A 12,500-nucleotide genomic window follows, 5' to 3' on the forward strand; every position below is an offset into this window, starting at 1 on the left:
GTGTGTGCGCGTGTGTGCGCGTGTGTGCGTGTGTGTGCGCGCGCGCGCGCGTGTGTGTTTGTGTGTGTGTGTGTGTGTGTGTGTGTGTGTGTGTGTGTGTGTGTGTGTGTGTGTGTGTGTGTGTGTGTGTGTGTGTGTGTGTGTGTGTGTGTGATTAGTGCAGTGGGTTTGTGTGTCACCCATGGCTGTGGAATGGAGCACCCCCCCCCCCCCACACACACACACACACCTCCCAACACCCACACCTCATCCACACTCACACAAGCGCCCCCCCCCCCCCCCCTCTCTACCCCCACTCGCTAACCCAATGCTCCGTTGCCCCACTCTAACCTCCGTATAATCTCGCTAGACCGCCAACCCACAAGCCCACGGCTGCCGCGCCTCGCACCCACCCCGCACCCCGCACCCCCCTCTCTCTTGCTTCCCGTTTCCCCCTCAACTCCCTCTAGCGCCCCCCCCACCTCTGTGACCATTGTGGGGAGTGGGGTGAGGAAGTGGTGGTGGTGGCGGTGTTGGGTAGGGCTTTGACTTGTGCCCCAAAATCATAGTCGAAGTTCGTTTCTAAATTAAAAACGATATTCGAATATATTCGAATATTTATCCATATTTTTTACCATTAAAATTGCCCCCGTTAGACCTGATGTCAAGCTGAGGTTGTTCTTTCCCCCAGTCAGTGACTAGTAAAAGGCTATTCCAACCAGAGATGTAGCCTAATGGCCCATTAACAACATGCATTCAACCAGCCATTACTGTTTAGCGATTGTTCAGCACTTATAAGAAGACGGTACTTAGAGGTGTGAATGCAGATTAAAACATGGCAAAGCTAGCAGCCATGTCAAACTTGTAGCCCAAGTTAAAATTTGAATTGGATCATATGGGAATCATGAGAATTGAGCACACAGCACCAATATCAACAAATATGTATTTATTTTCTATCACTAATGACGGACATTTAGGTAGTGTGTTTGTAGGTCCAGGTAAGATGACTGCTCTCGTCTAAAAACGAACATTACACAAACTAGCAGTGCGCTAAAAAACATGCTAAAAGCATGCTAACAAAATCATCACCTGGAGTCTGCCTGATCTGACACCCAGACCAACGAAGCTAATTTGGTCAAAATCCAAAAAACAAGAAGTTATTATCTTACTCTTGGCGTAATCACAGGTAGGCCTACTTGTGGGTTGAATCACATAATTCCAGAAACTCGTCAACAACTCCAGAAAGTAATGTGATGATGCTTTGTTTATTAACTGTAGCCATTCACTTGAATGGAACTCTGCAGCACTCATCTGCTTGTTATGCTTATGCGGACTCTGGGGGAGACTGCCTGCCGCAAGTGTCCTGCTACGGAACACAGAGAGATGAGCCACGCACGCGACTCTCCTCAACACAGCTGTAGTGATTAACCAGCCATGGAAAAAATAAATTGAGACTGTGAATTGCGATGTTTACAAGGAAATGATTTTAATCAATAACAATGAAATACCCAAAAAGCAATACCCATGTCAGATTCGAATATTAAGTAAGGGTTAACGTTCAGCGAGAAGGTCGCTACCGTGGAATAGCAGCACGACAGAGAGAATCTTTAGACCCCGACGCGGAGCGGAGGGGTCTTGTTCTCTCTGAAGTGCTGCTATTCCACAAAGCGACCGACTGGCCGAAAGTTAACCCGCTTATTATATGGATATACTTAACCTCTTAACCTGTCACGCCCACTTCCGGGCCCGTCGACGGTCCCAGTTTTAAAAAAACCAAGTTGCAACAGGACGCATGTTGTTATATTCTATTATGACCAATTTCCAGCCAAACTGACCAACTACCCGTTATTAGTATAGTTTCAACTCGGTGCCCATCAAATTTGGGCAACTTTGATGCAGTTGTTAGCAAGAACAGGCTTTAGTTGTTAGCAAGAACCTAGCTTAGCATTTCCCAGTCATTTGAATAGGAAGTTGCTAAGTGTTAAAAACGATCTCTGTTGACACATTTAAAGGGGACATATTATGAAAAAACACTTTGTTAAGGCTTTCCTACTCTTGTTTCGGTCTCTACTGGTCTTGCACACACCCCAGATGTGAAAAAAAATCATCCAGCCCCTTTCTGTGAGTCACCAGGCGAAATTTGACACCTCCTCCTGTGAGCCATTCAGCAGTTCCCCACCTGTGTGAGTCATACAGGGGCCGACCAATGAGGGGCTGCCCGGGGATGTCCAGGCCTGCCCCCAACGGAAATCCCCACCCACTAATTCATGCTGTGAGGAACCCGCGTGTCCGCCATTGTTGTTAGCTTCATCTCTAACGTGAATCAATAGAGCTATGGCAAGCAAAAGCAAGAAAAGGTGTTTTGTTGTCGGTTGTGTGGAACCACACAAGTCTGTGCATATTCTTCCGACTGACCAGAGAAAAACTGCGTGGCTGAATTTCATATTTGATGGCAAGATTCCACCAACACTTGCAAAACAAGTTACAGTGTGTGCGAACCATTTCGCGGAAGACTGCTTTGAAAACTTGGGACAGTACCATGCAGGATTGGCACACAGACTTCGCCTATCCGAAGACGCGGTCCCAACTATCCGTGATGTCTCGACAGGTGAAGGACCTGTAAGTATCTTCAAATGTGTTCCTCCTTCTAGCTACTGTAGTGGTGTGATTACTGTAGTGAATGGTGTGGTAGGTGCTATGTGTAATATTATGCTAACCAAGCCACTGATGTTTTCTTGTTTGCCAGCCAGCCAACTTACTTGTAAATCAGTAGCTCAAAAGTGGGCTGCAAAAGTGCCTGATTGACGGGAAATTACCATACTAGTAATAACTACGAACAAAACTTTGATGAACAGTGTTTTAGGCTGGTTGTCCAGACATTTCACGTCTCCTGTTCAGTGTTCAGGGAGTCTGACATGCTAACAAATGTCACCAATGGCTGCGAGTCGGATAATTATTAGAACTAGAGCTAGTCCTAGAGGGATTCTCTTTTGGCAATATGGGAGTGAGAGCGTGAAGACAAGACCACAATCTCCCGTTTGATGTCTGGTGATAACCATGCAACTTCACTTAGCCTAGATAGCGCAGCTAAGTTAGGATGAAAATCTTGAAATTATAGCCAAATCTGCATCTGATTCTGTCCGTCTCCCAAAGCCCCCTCCTCCTAACGTGGGTAATGATCGTCGTTAATTATCCGCTATTCAAATCAATATCCCCTCGTTGCAGTCCCCAAGCGACACTTCATAACAATTTTGTTTATGGCGATTGTTATGAGGTGTGTCACAGGGAATTTCAACCTCGCCCAGGGCGCTTGCCTTGTCCACTTTATGTAGCTAGAGAAGAGCTCTCGAATTGACCTATGTAGGCGAGACATGATAATTTACCGTCATCGGAAGTGGTTCATAACTCGTGCCCATATTGTGAGCGATTCTTATGAGGTGTGTCACGGGGAATTTCAGCCTCACCCAGGGCGCTCGCCTTATCGACTTTGTGTTCAAACTAATCTGATACACAAAAACATACCCAAGAAAAGAAGAGCGCTCTGAAGTTGACATATGTAGGCGAGACATGGTATAATTTACCGTCATCTGAAGTGGTTCATGACTCGTGCCCATATTTGTAGGCTATGTTTCACGTTTCTAAAGAATGTAATCGAGATAGAACAGCACGTTGTAACGGATACACATGCTATTTTCTTGATTTAGAGAATTCTACACACAAGTAGCCTGCCCCCATCATTTACTGATGAGGGTATATTATTATAAAAATGAATTTCAAAACTAATAATCAATCTGTTGGCACTGTTCCTTTTGATTGAAAGCTTTTATCACAAGCAGAGTAGGCAGGCAGGCTATACATTGTTTTACTTGAGTGCAGCTTCTCAAAATGTCTGTCTTTGTACTCTCTAAGGCTCCAGCCCAGGCACATCTGATTCCTCCCACAAGAGAGGTCGCCTGTCAAACTGAACCACCAGAGAAACGAACCGCTGGCACCCAACTGTCCATACGTACACTTGGACCTCACTTCAAAAGTGAAGGTAATTAGTCTGGGCTTTCTGAAATGCTGATGTTTTTCATATAGCCATGTCATTCTTTGGTGATTGGTGTCGCAGTAGACTCATCATCATTTGTCTGTATCTAACAACATATTTCTGTTTTAGAGGTGCAGGCTACTCTGTGCTGTTGTTCAGGCCCTGGCCCATCTGGCCCATCTGGCCCATCTGCAGATCCCACTGAGCAGCCACTCCCCTTCAGCTCAACACCAGTGAAGACCCATCGCCAGCAGGAGCTAGAAGAAGAGGAAGATGAGCCAACACTTGAGGCAAGCTCTTCACAAGTTGCACCTGAGGACCAAGATAGCACTTTTGATCCAGCACAGTGTATACAAGATGTGACTGTGTCATCAGACATTTCGTGAGTATTACTCTGTGTATGTTGGTCATTCATTTCTGTAAGATGACCCTGGGTTACTGAAAATGTGCTGTGTAATCAGCTGAAATATATTGTTATTTATATATCAAACAGATTTTTATTGTTATTAATTTTAATACCACATATTTGTCCATGTGCCTGTTTTTTGTGTGCTATGCATCATTGCTTATTATATCATGTCTTGCATTTATTTACAGAGAACTGGCTTCCACTCCAATCCCTAATGTAAACAAGTTCATTGTTTATGAGTCCTGCATTATGGAGCTGTTTGAGGTATGCCCTGGCTGCAAGCATCCATGCACCATTCAAACCAGACGACTGGGGACATTCATCTCTGTGTCGCAGCAGTGCACCAATTGTGAGTCCCAGCGGACTTGGAACAGCCAACCACTCCTCAAAAACACACCAGCCGGCAACATTCAGCTCTCTGCGGCGATCTATCTCAGTGGAGCATCATTTTTCAAAATGAAAAGGGTAGGTACATTTGTTTACAATTGCTGAATAAAGCACACAACTATTCATGTATTGTCATGTTTCAGATAACATTCAGCAAATGTTTTCAACGTCCTTTGGCATTTCTGTGCACCTTCAGGTCTTCAACGCTTTGCACTTGCAAACGTTTCAATATGACACATTTCGAAGACACGCACGTTTTTATATCGAACCGGCCATTATAACGAAATGGAAGGAAAGTCAGGATGCCATGATGCTGCGCCTCAGGGAGGGAAGGGCCATAGTCGGTGGTGATATGCGTGCAGATTCTCCAGGTATGTGAATAATTCACTTTATTTTGATTATGATAACCTGCCATCTGATGACTATTTTTACAATTTTGTGTGTAAATCAATGTTTTATAGGCCACTCTGCGAAATATGGCAGCTACTCGTTGATGGACCTGAACACAAACACTGTGATTGATGTCCAGTTGGTGCAGGTGAGTGGGAACTCATTACATTCTTTAATTGTGCCAATTACGTCACTCAACCAGACTGGTCCTTTTTACTTATGAACATGCACATGTGATTGTTTTCACAGAGCAACGAGGTAGGAGGAAGCTACCATATGGAGCTGGAGGGCCTGAAGAGAAGCCTTGAATTGTTGAAAGAGCGGAACGTGACACTTGACTGCATAGTGACAGACAGACACCCGCAGATACAAAAATTCTTGAGGGAATCTGGCATCACCCAGTACTATGATGTTTGGCATGTGGTGAAAGGTACATGTTACTGAGTATAAATTTACAGTAATCGTAGCTCATCCCAAGCGTCATATACTTTTTTCATCCAGAAGCTACAGTCCAGTGCCACATTTTCCAAAAGGAGTACCTAGTTTTGCCGGCTCAATTGGACAGGTCAAACAAGGTCATTTGGAATCTGTGGCACTGGATTATAATTTCTGAATTGGTTGCAGGATTACAGTTGAACTTGAACTTGTTTAATTACCTACCTCATTAGATCTAGGACAGCCCTGCTTTCTATGATGGCATGTTTACCCGTTTAACCTCTTCAATGGACACTCAGCACTTGTGCAAAACACACATTTCTATTTGAACTGTCACAAGTTCTCAGGAGGTCAGAGCATAGAAGCAAATTGGTTTTTGACTAAATAGAGAAGCAGTGTTGTAAAATGCACAATTGGCAATTAGATTTTGTGTCAAATCAAATGTCTGTCTTGACTCTTGCAGGATGTTTTTTTGTCATATTTATAATGTCATAATTACTATATTTACACATTCTTATTCAAATATCAGGAATTTCTAAGAAACTGGACAGCATCAGCAAAAAAAAGGGTTGCCAGCCGCTGAAAAAGTGGATACCAGCCGTAAGGAACCACACCTACTGGACTGCAGCGACATCCACAACAGGACCAGAGAGACGGGCCAAATGGACCTCCCTCCTCAATCATGTTTGTGATGTCCACACACACGACGACCCCCTTTTCCCTGCCTGTCTACATGCTGTTCGTGACACTACTGACAAGTCCAAGTGGCTGAGAGCAGGTATGTTTCTCACTTACACTACACTACAAACATGGGTTATAGTGGCTGGAAATGAATTACTGTTTTAATTGAATGGTATCTGTAGATTGTGCAACCGTCATATGTTGGTCGCAGCTTTGTAAATCATTGTTTTTGTCTGTTTAGAAACTCAAGCGTTTTATGAGCTGGAGAAGATGGCCATGAAGACAAGACTCCTCAATGACATTGCGAAGCTTAGCCCTCACCATCAGACCTCATCGCTCGAGTCCTTCCACAGCGTCATCTTACAGTTTGCTCCAAAGAGTGTAGTGTTTCCATTCCTTGGGATGCTCTGCAGGTAAAGGAAATGTTCAGTGCATGGATTCTGGATTATTTGTATTGCATAAATACCACCATTTTCACGTTTGAGAGTCTCTTTATTTTACAAGGCTTTACCTGGCAGCTCTACACTACAACGAGAACACTGGACGAGACCAGGCCACCACATCCTCTGGGGAGCCCCTCTACCGCATGCATTACCCCAAGGCCATGAAGGGAGAGGCCAGAGTGAAGCCCATAAAAACTGAGGCAACATTTGGTAAGTTGTACTACTTTTATTTATATAACAGATGTAATCTGAACTGCATATTTACATACAAAATGTATACTTTGCATAGTATTGCTCAATAAACATGAAAATAAAATGGAAATGCGACATTAAATGCCTGACATGACACAATTTACATAATCACAGAACTGTTGTAATTGACCTTTGTTGTACAGGATATGTAGAAGACTTGATCAGCCTCATCATGGGACCTGTCTTCGATGACCCGACACCTTACAGGGAAACAATGCTGAAAATTCGCATCCCCCCAGACCTGTCTGCAGACATTGATCATCCTGAGAAGGAGGCGGTGATCGCCAGCTACGTTTCCCGCTTCAACCCAGGGCAGGCAGGGGCAGCGGCGGATGCAGTGGCGGATCCAAGGGCAGCGGGAGAGGAGGCAGCGGCGGAGGCAGCGGCAGCGGCAGCGGCAGCTGCAGAGGAGGCATGGGAAGAGGAGGCAGCTGCAGAGGAGGCATGGGAAGAGGAGGCAGCTGCAGAGGAGGCATGGGAAGAGGAGGCAGAGGAGGCAGGGGCGGTGGCAGGGGGAAGGGGTAGGGGCAGGGGCAGAGGCAGAGGCAGGGGCAGGGGCAGAGGCAGGGGCAGGGGCAGGGGCAGAGGCAGAGGCAGGGGCAGGGCCAGGGCCAGGGCCAGAGGAGGCAGGGGCAGGAACTCCTGACGGACACACAGGATCACATGACGACACGATTGCCCTTATCCTGAATCTCAGGATTTCCTTACAGATATCTGTAACAGATGGAAATGTACAGCTTACCGGTATTTGTGATTTTGAAAAAAATATATAACATCACACAGAACACTAAAAAGGACATTGTCATTGGGGACTGGACTGCCCAAAGCACAGTATATCCTCCCTTTATTCATGGATGCAACAGTTCCCCCCTGCTTATCACAAAGAAAGACTGTGAGATGCCTGAGTTGGGTACCTGTACAGGGAAACGTCTTGGCTTGTATGCGTGTGTGTGTGTGTGTTTACTGTGCATTACTCCTTTTTACTTTTTTACTGCACTGCTTTATTATCACTTTACTTTTTGCAGAATGTCTTCATGCACCTTACCTTTATGCTCCTTACCAGGATTTATGTTTTTTTTATTGAAAAGTTTATTATTTATGACCTAGTTCTCAAACCCACATCACAATGCTATATCATAGACTGATCTATCAAAACTCATTCTTGGTCATGTTAATTTCTTGTCTACCTCAACTAACAGAATAAGTATTTGCACAATGGTCTTTTTTCTGTAGTCTTCATTTTCCTCCCCCAACTATTACCTGTGTTACACGTCTTGAAATATCAAAGTGGGCATTAGTTGTGTGTATATTTATTTATGTAAGCCACTTCTCGCCTTGATTTCCCCCAAGGATCACTAAAGTTACTCTACTCTACTCTACATGTGTTGGGTCAGTTTGTGTTTGTATTTGTAGATAAGCCATGCATAACAAGATACCAATCATGAGGCATTCTTCCATGTCATTGGTGTATGGTCTTTACCGCTATGTGAAAATGTGTAGTTGCTATACATTTGCCAGATTGAAAAATAACAGCAAGAAGTGAACATACCTTTTGAAGCCGTAGCAGCCCATGCTCTGTAGCTACAAACATTGAGACACACTGGATAATACCCTGGATGTGCACCCTCCAACTGTTCCATGCGGCCTGTGACCTGTAAGGTAGTAGGTATGATGTAAATACAGTGAGTGTTGTAAGCAAAGCATGCTGTGGACCAAACGGTGCCCCTGTGACAAGAGGTAGCCTAAGAAGAAGTAGCCTTCATTTGTGGTGTAAGTACAACATTAGCACAATATATTGCATACACTAGTTATTCCATTGTACCTACTGAGGAGGGAGAAAAAAAGGAACAACCCAAATTTGACCCAGGCATTTTGTTCAGAAGATTACTGAAGACCAGAGTCTGAAGGAAACTATGGCAGGTGTTTGTTTACATATTGTTTTACTTTGGTCAGCTTTACCAACCTATAACTAAGAGACATGTTAGCCCTAAATGTAGAGAAAATAAATAGGTAACCGTGGGACCTCCAAGCATTTAGCTGTCATCTGTAGTTGGCAAAGCTCTGTTGTATCGCATATAAAAGAGAAACAAAAACAAACTAAATGGTTTCCTCCAGCATAGTATGTTCTATACTGATGTCCTTCACCAACTCTCCACCTTTATCTAAAGGCGTTTGTATTGTCACAGTAGGCCTAGCATAATTTCTGAAGTTGCTTTGCAAATATGCATTCTATTCTTTCGACAGCTTCCAGTTCCATCATGCCATTATGATAGCCTATGAATCGGTATAAATCGCCTGGCCAAGCGCTGTTACGAAAGCCACTGTTAACGTGTACATACACTTCAAAAACAGAAGGAGAGATGTAATCTTATTGTCAAATTAGTAGCCTAATAATCAGCAATGATACAGGACGATACTAACGCTACTTTTACTTATCTGAATACTGCAACTGACTAGCATGCCTGGTGAAGAGATCAGAGATGTTGTAACAAGGAAGTATTCTTTTTAGTAGTAACATAGTAACATTTTAGGCTACAAACAAAGTCAACTAACCATTCGGAAACTGCGTTTGGTGATCTAGGTTGTTCCTCCTTTTGTTCGGCATCTGTGTTGATATGTCACATGAAGTTGGATTACGGGTCTGTACTCTGTTGACAGCAGCAATAGCGATTTGAGGTGGTAGTAGCAGGCACTCAGGCGTTCTTCGTGTTACCGTATTTCTATGGTGGCAGTTAGCTGGATGCGCTGGCTGCGTCCAAGACGGCCGGGGCGTGGCTAGCACCAGATCACTCAGAACGGCACAATGTAGCAGTGACTGGCGCTGAGAAGAAATTGAGCTGGTGAAACTTCTAGGTTTGGATGATTTGGTGCAAATAACTTCACGAACATGTTCTGTATAACCCATAGACCAATTCTAACTGGTGAATGAAGGGGTTTAATATGTCACCTTTAAATGTATTTTTACCACACACAAACGGTACAAATAAAGTCACCAACCTTCAAACTGTGCCAATAAGCCATCCAGTATGCTTCCATAGTCCAAAACGATGTTTATTTGCTTGATCGATGTGACGCTAAGAATGGTGCCTTGTGTACATCCACTTTGCTGCATCATCTTCTCTGACATGTTTTCACCACATTTCTTCAAGTTGTCATCTATTGTTACACATGAATCAAAAGCTGACGATGTCCCCTGTAATATTCCAGAGCTATTTTTTGGCGTGGAGCAACGTGTACGGAGAGGCAGACGTCTGTTTCACCTAAGCACAGCATTCTTGTACGCGTCTCGTAGTGAACCTTTATTTTGGTAGTTGACAAGATAGGCTGAGAGGTCACAAACGCTCACCCAAACTTGAGTGACATCTAATCCAGCCAATAGTATGCTTTCTTCTGACAATGTAGGTTGGTCATTCATCCCGATTGGTGAATCCCTCACGTTTTTGACGGCATGCGTATCTGCCGCATGGTTTTTGGTTGTCACAACAACATTGGAGTTGCCGCCTACTCTGCTTGCTTTACGCATCGTAGAGCAGCATTTCTCGTCAGCAATTTCGGGTTTGTACTCCCTAAAAGTGTGTGTTGCCTGTGAGTGTGAGTCGTCTGTGCTTTCTGTGAGTCGAGTGTTGTGAAGACATCATGGATGGACGCGGTAGGAAGCGCTATACTTTGGCCGAAATCCACGCTCAACTTTTTGATGACGGCGGGAATGAGACAGAGGATGATGCGGTGTCCGAAGCTGACAGCACCGACTCAGCGCTTCAGGCGTTTGAGGATGGCATAGATGTCGTCCTCGATTTGTAAGTGATCATTTTGTCACTGTATCATGGAAGGCATAATTGTGTCACTGCATAATGAAAGTGATAATTCTGCTGCTGAATGAAAGTTTAGAACTTTATTGTCCCCATGTGGTAATTGTGCCAGCAGTACAGACGCTGCAAACGCACCAGATATAAACACTGACAGGAATATTAGACAGCAGTATAGTGAGAATACATTTTATTACATTTAATTGATTCCATACATGAATACATACACAAATCATGCAGTCAGAAAGAAAAATGCGTTCACTGTCAGTGTTTCCCATGTCTTTTACCATTTACAGTATTGAATGGCAATGCTGTTTATCATTACTTTGTAAGTTTATTCTAAAGTGCTTATGTCTGCAACTATATGATTAACTGTAATGTAATGATAAATATACTATAACTTGCATTTTGTTGGTGTAGCCAAACTAAATGGATAATGGCAACTTATTCAGCTGACATGCAATTAGCAGTGAGGCAAAAAAAAACAAAAAAAAAACAAAACATGAACTGTCACATTCATTGTCAGTGCACTCCCATGTCCTGCAGCCTGCTTTACTACAATATGTTATGGCAATTCATACTGTCAATATATAGCCATGATTTATTCTTCAGTCTGTCTTTGTTTCACTGCAGGATACACTGTAATGTAGTGGTAAATGAAATGTAATTTTTTGAAAATGTAATGTAAATGAAAATGTAATTAAAAAAAAACTGTTACATCTAAATAAAAGTATAATTAATGTTGTGTATCCTCTTGTTCATACAGTGAGGAGACATCTGACTCGGATGATGGGAACACATCTGATGACCCTTTGGAAGGGACTTCAACTGCCCCACACCCAGCTGCCTCTCCAACTCCTCCAGCTGCCTCTCCAACTCCTCCAGCTGCCTCTCCAACTCCTCCAGCTGCCAGCAGTGTGCGCATGAGTGGCAGGCGCCGTGATCTCCACCCTGCTCCAACTCCATGCCCTCCTCCAGTTAGTCGTGGTAAGCGCCCCTCAAAAGCCTCTGCTCCAACTCCATGCCCTCCTCCACCAAGCCGTGGTGCTACGAGTGGTAAACGCACCTCACAAGCCCCTGCCTCAACGCCAAGCCGTCCTGCGAAGCGTGCATCCCTGGGTCCACCGCCGCAGGACTCCGACTTCTGGCGTGATGCAACGAGTGAAGACGTGGAGCCTCCACCGTTGCCATTTCGACCCAGGCGCCCTCCAGGACCACAGCTGGACCCTCAGGTAGACTACCGGCCGCTTGACCTGTTCTTATTGTTTTTCAGCAAGGACGTGGTTAGGACCCTGTGCAGGCATACCAATCTCCATGCTGCAAAAAGGGCTGCACAAGGACGAAAGAGGAAGTGGGTCGACATAGAGCCGGAGGAGATGTACCGCTTCATCGGATTGGTCATCTACAAGGGATTGATGAAGTTGCCAGAGATGCGGGACGGATGGAGGAAGGACCGCCTTCACAGTTTTCCCTTCCCTGCATCCGTCATGCCAGGGTACAGATACGAGGTAATCTTCTCAACCCTTCACATGAGTGACCCGGCTGTTGATGCAGCAAATGATCAGCTGAAGGGCCAGCCTGGGCACGATGGCCTCTGCCGCCTCAGGCCGCTGCATGATGACCTCCTGACGGCGTGCAGGGCTTACTTCCACCCGCTCCAGAACCTCTCAGTGGATGAGAGGATGGTA

At 44.7% G+C, this 12,500-nt stretch overlaps 3 protein-coding genes across 4 annotated transcripts in view; all 3 read left to right on the forward strand.

Moving 5' to 3' along the window:
- Positions 1 to 12,500, forward strand: part of nek7 (NIMA-related kinase 7) — a 142,686-nt gene that overhangs the window by 88,100 nt on the left and 42,086 nt on the right. The gene's annotated exons all lie outside the window — the stretch shown is intronic.
- Positions 3,779 to 7,726, forward strand: LOC134450485 (uncharacterized). The gene is made up of 11 exons (XM_063200327.1): positions 3,779 to 4,015; positions 4,139 to 4,391; positions 4,607 to 4,883; positions 5,002 to 5,176; positions 5,267 to 5,343; positions 5,445 to 5,625; positions 6,160 to 6,408; positions 6,553 to 6,724; positions 6,816 to 6,964; positions 7,150 to 7,527; positions 7,704 to 7,726. Exons 1-11 carry the CDS (start codon positions 3,865 to 3,867, stop codon positions 7,724 to 7,726), a joined length of 2,085 nt encoding a protein of 694 aa, XP_063056397.1. The 5' UTR covers positions 3,779 to 3,864.
- The window catches only part of LOC134450237 (proline-rich protein 12-like), a 2,485-nt gene continuing 465 nt past the window's right edge, over positions 10,481 to 12,500 (forward strand). Inside the window, exons 1-2 of the mRNA XM_063200087.1 lie at positions 10,481 to 10,803; positions 11,579 to 12,500. The exon at positions 11,579 to 12,500 is cut by the window's right edge and continues 465 nt beyond it. Of these exons, the coding sequence (XP_063056157.1) occupies positions 10,643 to 10,803; positions 11,579 to 12,500 (1,083 nt within the window). The 5' untranslated portion in view covers positions 10,481 to 10,642. The remainder of the gene's footprint in view (positions 10,804 to 11,578) is intronic.

The sequence above is a fragment of the Engraulis encrasicolus genome, chromosome 6, assembly GCF_034702125.1.
Source record: "Engraulis encrasicolus isolate BLACKSEA-1 chromosome 6, IST_EnEncr_1.0, whole genome shotgun sequence".
Classification (NCBI taxonomy): Eukaryota; Metazoa; Chordata; class Actinopteri; order Clupeiformes; family Engraulidae; genus Engraulis; species Engraulis encrasicolus.

What these genes read in the sequence shown, in the direction of transcription:
- LOC134450485 (XM_063200327.1), top strand. Translation starts at nt 3,865, where the DNA reads ATGTCTGTCTTTGTACTCTCTAAGGCTCCAGCCCAGGCACATCTGATT. An exon ending in ACTGTGTCATCAGACATTTC is followed by an intron (nt 4,392 to 4,606) that starts GTGAGTATTACT and finishes ATTTATTTACAG; the next exon opens with AGAACTGGCTTCCACTCCAA. An exon ending in TTGATGTCCAGTTGGTGCAG is followed by an intron (nt 5,344 to 5,444) that starts GTGAGTGGGAAC and finishes TTGTTTTCACAG; the next exon opens with AGCAACGAGGTAGGAGGAAG.